This window comes from Benincasa hispida, chromosome 9 (genome assembly GCF_009727055.1).
Source record: "Benincasa hispida cultivar B227 chromosome 9, ASM972705v1, whole genome shotgun sequence".
Classification (NCBI taxonomy): Eukaryota; Viridiplantae; Streptophyta; class Magnoliopsida; order Cucurbitales; family Cucurbitaceae; genus Benincasa; species Benincasa hispida.
The window spans coordinates 59,898,956-59,904,986 of NC_052357.1; the positions used below are offsets into that span (position 1 = coordinate 59,898,956).

The 6,031-nt window shown below is 34.3% G+C and overlaps 1 protein-coding gene across 5 annotated transcripts; it reads right to left on the minus strand.

The window, feature by feature from the left end:
* Positions 1-1,598: 1,598 nt before the first annotated feature.
* LOC120086413 lies at positions 1,599-5,269 on the minus strand. Of its 5 annotated transcripts, XR_005484220.1 has the most exons (9): positions 4,787-5,260; positions 4,099-4,246; positions 3,741-3,959; positions 3,544-3,629; positions 3,258-3,362; positions 3,000-3,177; positions 2,663-2,880; positions 2,327-2,365; positions 1,599-1,907 (listed from the first exon to the last, which is right to left on the minus strand). XR_005484220.1 is itself a non-coding variant. In XM_039043049.1 (7 exons), the coding sequence occupies exons 1-6, from the start codon at positions 4,894-4,896 to the stop codon at positions 3,042-3,044; spliced, it is 801 nt and encodes a 266-aa protein (XP_038898977.1). In that variant the 5' UTR covers positions 4,897-5,269; the 3' UTR covers positions 2,428-2,880; positions 3,000-3,041. The 5 variants fall into 5 exon arrangements, 3 of the variants coding, with proteins under 3 accessions (XP_038898977.1, XP_038898975.1, XP_038898978.1); XR_005484221.1 differs by lacking the exon at positions 2,327-2,365; XM_039043049.1 differs by lacking the exons at positions 1,599-1,907; positions 2,327-2,365 and having other exon boundaries at positions 2,428-2,880; positions 3,000-3,174; positions 4,787-5,269.
* Positions 5,270-6,031: the final 762 nt, after the last annotated feature.

The window sequence follows — 6,031 nt, forward strand, 5'->3', positions numbered from 1 at the left end:
AAACAACAATAGTATGAGCCACTTTGTTCTCCTCTTTATGATTGAGCCATTTATTAGATAAACATTTTCTCAACTTCAAAATTAATTGACAATAAAAAAAATAGAATAACTTATGTAATTTTAAATATTGGGATGTCTTCCCGTCTTTCTAATGTGGGTTGTTCTTGGGTATGATCTCAACTTTTTTAAACCGAATGCCTGTTGGGTTTTCATGGGTTCTAGTATAACATTAAATACACATAAGGTTTCATCTCAAAATCAATTGATAATAAAATGAGTATTAATACATGTATCTTTTAAAGATTGTGCGGTATTTCCAGCTTTTCAATGTGGGATTCTCAATATCTAAGCTATGTTACAAAAGAAAAAAAAAAAGAAAAGAAAGATAAATTGCAAAAATCACTCCTAAATTATGGTGGTAGCTACTATTATATCTTAAAACTTTCAATTTTAAAAGTTGAGCCCTATAACTTATACAAGTGTTGAAATTGAATCCTCAATCGTGTATAAGTTTGAGGGTTCGATTTTAACACTTATATAAGTATGAGGACTCTACTTTTAAAATTGAAAGTTTGAATGTGTAATTGCAATTAGAAAAAATCAAGTGCAACCACATATTTTTCTTCGTGTGGTCGAGTTTTACCATTTATAACCATTGTAAATGTATGTTTAGATCCAAGACATATATTATTATAACTACTTATAAACAACGATACTTGTTACATGCATATACATTGGATTGGAATGATGAACTGTTTGAGGCTCAATAAAAAGCTTGAAAACGTAATAGTATAATAATAATCTATGGTTTGTCCTTTTACTTTCTAATCTGTGAGCCCATTCGGCACATTGTGAAATTGGTCATTTCCAAGGAATCCGTACTTGGCAGAGAGAGCCCATAACATCCATGCATGCTTCCCAATTTCAAGCCTTTCCTTCAAGAATCCGCCGCCCCATCTCTTTCAATCATCAAATCATATACTCTCTCTCTTTTCACTTTTCATTCGTTTTTAATCAAACTCTAAAATCAAATCTATTGCCCTCAACTCAACTCCGACTTGTTCTTCAAGATAATACGACAACCAACTAAAAAATTGAAACCCCTAAAAAAAAGAGTTATAGCATGTTATGTAGCCGCTCCGCTAGCTGTTATGCCACAACTCATCCGCCCTCTCTTTTTGCTGCCGCCGCTCTCTCTCTTTCTGCCATTTGTCCTACGATTCACAACATTCAACTTCCTTCCTATATCAATGGCTTCCTTTATAAAGTTGTTATTAATTTAACAATATAATGTCAAATTACAAAACTTCATGTATTTTATAAATCATGGACTTAGTAAAAATAACCGAGGAATACATTTTTTGCTATTTAATGAATGGGATGTTGGTTGTGGATTTAGTCAAATGACTCGAATCCATAATTATTTCTGCGAACAGATCATTGGAGCTATTGAAAGGGCATCCAAATGATTGATAATGATTAGTAAGGGGTTGCCCATTAGATTTGGGTCGTTGGAATTTATTTAACCTCATAATTAGAGACCCAAATAGATGCCAGCCAGCCAGCCAGCCAGCCACAATGGAAATACAAGTTCAGTTGAACATCGCATTCAAATTCACCAACTATAAGATTTCCATAACAGACCTTACAATATCTTCGAATAAAGACTTGGTCTCTTAAACGTTAAACCCCCTTTCAATCATTAATACCAATTTAATATAAAAAGACGAAAGAGGGTTTGATTTGGCAAGTTTAGTTTGCAGGTTCTAAACAAGGGAAAAAAAAATGAAGTCTAAGAACGTGCAAGAGTACCGTTCTGACAAAGAGAGGATGGTTTATCAGAATCATTTCTGCAATTGAAATTTAATCATATCTTCACCGCATATCTTTTGAAGATCTTCAAAACCCTTTATTAGACATGAAGAAAGAGAGAAATGTCAGAGCAGACTAGAACAGAACAGAGGGTCAAATTCTGAAAGTTAAAAACCGAACACAGATTCCAAGTTAACAGACAGTCAAATGTAACATTAAACGATGTAAAGAGGAAAAGACAGTATCTTTTTATTTTAACTGTAGTTTGATTGGATCGAACGGTTTTGTACTTCCTAGTTTATAGTTCAAACCATGTTATGAATCCGCCTTTCTCGCCCAATGAAAAAAAATATATAAACTGTCATATTGCTGTATTTGGATTTATCTGATTAAACAAAAGCTATGGATCACTTGTTCACATGGGAGTTGGATCGAGTGAACCCGGTTCAACTATTTAGAAAAACCGATTCATATCATTCTGCAGGGGGGTTGATTTTGACAGAGCAACCCATACCTTATAATGATGAAGAAGATGATGAATTATTTGCAGCTCCTATAAAAGAAAGAACCCATAATGGAGATGAGAGATATAGTGGCAATCATGAGTCAACGGTGCAAATGGAATGTACTTGCAAACCCCAAATCATATCCTCGTTATAATGATTGATAAACCAACGGTATGGTGTGTTGTATTTGTGTGTGCGTGATTTTGAATGAAATTAAGAAATGTAATGTTCTAAATCTCAGACAATATTCGGCAAAGTCCAGGTTGCTGACATCTGTCATTAACCTTCCTACCAAATATGCATATTGGGCTCAAGATTTGGGCTGTAAAACATCATTCACTCACCAAGGTCTATTGGGCCTAAGCCCATAATACATGGATTTGGGCTATCTCTTCATAGAAGTTACAAAAGTGGGCAGCTGCATTTGTCACACCCTGATGTATAAAAGTTGTCATTATCAACGTGGAGGTGGTTTTCCCAACAGCAAGATGCATCTCCCAATCCTTTCTTACAATTGGAAAACAATGAGGATCTCCACTTCGAAGTTTGAATCATCACCACCCTAAATATACAATTGAGTTGAAGATCTTTTCAGCTAAATTTCTGGCTAATGTAGATTTTTTATACATAAATTGGAGAGCAAGAGCTTAGCCATCCTACGGAGGGAGTAGGAAAAATTACCTGATACAAAAACGATCTATGTTGTATGACAATTAGCAGTCTTCAAGATATTCTGGTAGTTTTTTGCTTTTTCGTTTTCGACTGATGGTCATTGTTCAAGATAAGTGCATTTACCTCGGTGGCAACGCTATCCTGCAACATCACCTCCCCCTCATTTTCTCTCATCTTCTTTTTACTACTACAAAATTCAGTGGAAAAAAATCAGAATAAGACATTTGGGGATTATAGCGCAAAACTTCCTAGAATTAAATTTCTCACCTACTAGTTACTGTACCCTCAACCGAATTCTTCTCCAACCAATGGATGCTTCCCGTGTGAGATGGAACTAGAGATCCAGCGATATGCAATATTTCCTCATCAAAACTGCAAGGTCGAATTAAGTCACTTGTTACATCACCAAGGTATTTAGATTACTGAAGAAGAACAAGAATCGGGAAATATTAATAAATATGGCAGGCTATCAGCGCTTGGATGAAAACTTCAAAAATAGCTTTCCACTTAAATGTTACACAATAAGCATAATTAAAGGAAAAAAAAATCTAACCTCTTCACCAAAAATCGTATCATTGTCCCAACCTTTATTACATGGTGCTTGTGAGCTCGGCTGACAAACATTTCTTCTCCATGTTTCTATGTCAAAATCAATGAACAATACAATCAGGACAAGACGATAAAACTTCTTTCTTATATGTCTAACAAAGGGAAAGGTATGAATTCACAAGTGCAATGCATAAAACATACTGTTCTATGCTTGAATTCGTCGCGAATGTCTTCATTGGTTATTACAGCAGAAGCAAAACCTAAGACAATAACATGGATTGATTCCTGCCTAAGCTTCACCACCTTTCCCTCTGAAGTGATAACAAAACTATCAGCAAAGCATGGACAAGGAGAGAAATAGAACATTTGGCCTCCCATTAGTCCTTTTAATATGTCTACCATCATAATGCAATGAAGTACCTTAACATTGTTAAAATGCAAGTTTGTTAAATAACAACTTAATTCTAGACGTGCTGTTTTCCTAGTGGAAATAATGGAGAAACCAAATCATTAATGAAACTTCGTCACATATAATGAGAATCATAGAAAACCAACCTACAAGCATGTTTGGCTTTGGAGAGAAAAGTAATAGCTTTGCCTTTATTGTCACGCCAAAATAGGGATGCACTCCAGATAGAATCTTCGCAATTTTATCGATAATTTTGGCCTCATAAGCCAGTAGCACACCTTCAAATTTTTCATCAAATCTACACGAGGAACACAATATTTAAGAAATGCAGCTAATGATCGAAGTTCACAGGTATCTAGAATGCTGATGAAATGGAGCAAAAGAAGCAGCAATGACAATCGCAAGAAGTTTAAACTTCGCGCCTTTGAGTTCAAAGAGAATCAAAAACATCTGATATCCCCTAAGGAATGGAATTTTCCCCCAAAAATCGTTAAAGTTACAGAAATTTTACATTCTGAGTTCACAAACAGCAGCACAACCGAGGTGTTTATTTCTTCCATACAGAATAGCAAACCAGCAAAGAAAAAAAATCCACTTAACAAAAATGCGGAAAGAAACAACAGTCGTCTAATTCTAAGCTAAAACTGAAAGTTAATTCGAAGTTAAAATCACGCTAAATTCATGTTTGAACAACTCTGCCATTAACGGATAGTATCCCCAATCAAGATATTCAACAAAACAACGGCAACAAAGAAACATTATGAATAACTGGAAAACGTTGTGATTGCAAGAGACTAGACAATAGAATTGTTGAAAGCCTAAAAGAAGTTTGATTTACTTTAGAAGCATAGCGCCGAGCACTCGAAGCACCGCTTGTGAAACCTTCTTACTTTTGGATGGGTGAACGTAAACAACCATATTAGCATCGGAAACCTTAAGCCCGTCCATTGAAACGGCGACCGGAGCAATGAGGAGAGGAATCAGCAACGGCCGGAGAAGAAAGAAAAAGCTGGAAGAATGTAAAATCAGCTGACGTTTATTAACCACGTGCGTTGCAAATGTTCAGTTGAAACAAAATGGACGGAATCAATTCGCAAGTGATCTATGTGAGCCCTAGTCAATACTTGGGCCTTAATGCCACAATGGACCGAACCACAGGCCCAACTCCAGCTTTTTTCCCACCGAAGGCCCGGATTTAATGGGCTCTGTAATTTGGCCCAAATTGATGCAGGGGTACGCCGATAACCGAAAATGGGAACGGTGGAGGTTGAAGGAGAAAGAAATTAATCAAAGATAGGAATGAGGAAGAAGAAAGAAACCTGGGTGGGTGAAGATTTGCGGCTGGAGGTGTATGGGTGAGAGGAGAAATTGAGGAAACAAAAATATTAATAAATTAGAAAGGAGTGGAGAAAGAAGAAAACCACGGGCCTAGAGTTGGTTTCTTTCTTTCTTTCAATATAATATATATAATAAAACAAACATTGGGGAAAAACTATGAAGGATATTGTTTTTCTAAAATATATATTTTTTTATTTTTTTCAAAAGAGTCCGGCCAATAATTTTAGAGAGATTTTTAAAAATAAAAAAAATAAGAAAAACTACTTACACAAAATAGTAAAATTTAATCTTCTTTGATAGAAACTGATAGAAGTATATCAGTGTCTACCAATGATAGAAATTGATCGAAGTCTATCATTAATATTATGTGATAGACGCTATAGAAGTTTATCAATATCTATCAGTATATTTTTTTCCTATTTTTTTAAATATTTTGACATTTTTTCTATCGGTGAAATTTTTTTCATAATTTTATTCTTTTATTAATTTTAATTTAAATTAATTAGTTTCAAACAACTTAATTCATTTTCAATATTTTAAAATCTAATAATTCAAACTTTTTTTTTTCTAATTTTAAATGTCAACAAATTTCCTCTTTTAAAATATTTCTTTGGGTTTTAATTTACCCCCATTCTTCTGATTAAATGATATACTTTTTGTAGTAAGCAATTGATATTTTTAATTAAAAAAACTCTTAGGTCATTAAATAGAATTTTATGGAAAAAAAAAGAAAGTAAAACGTCAT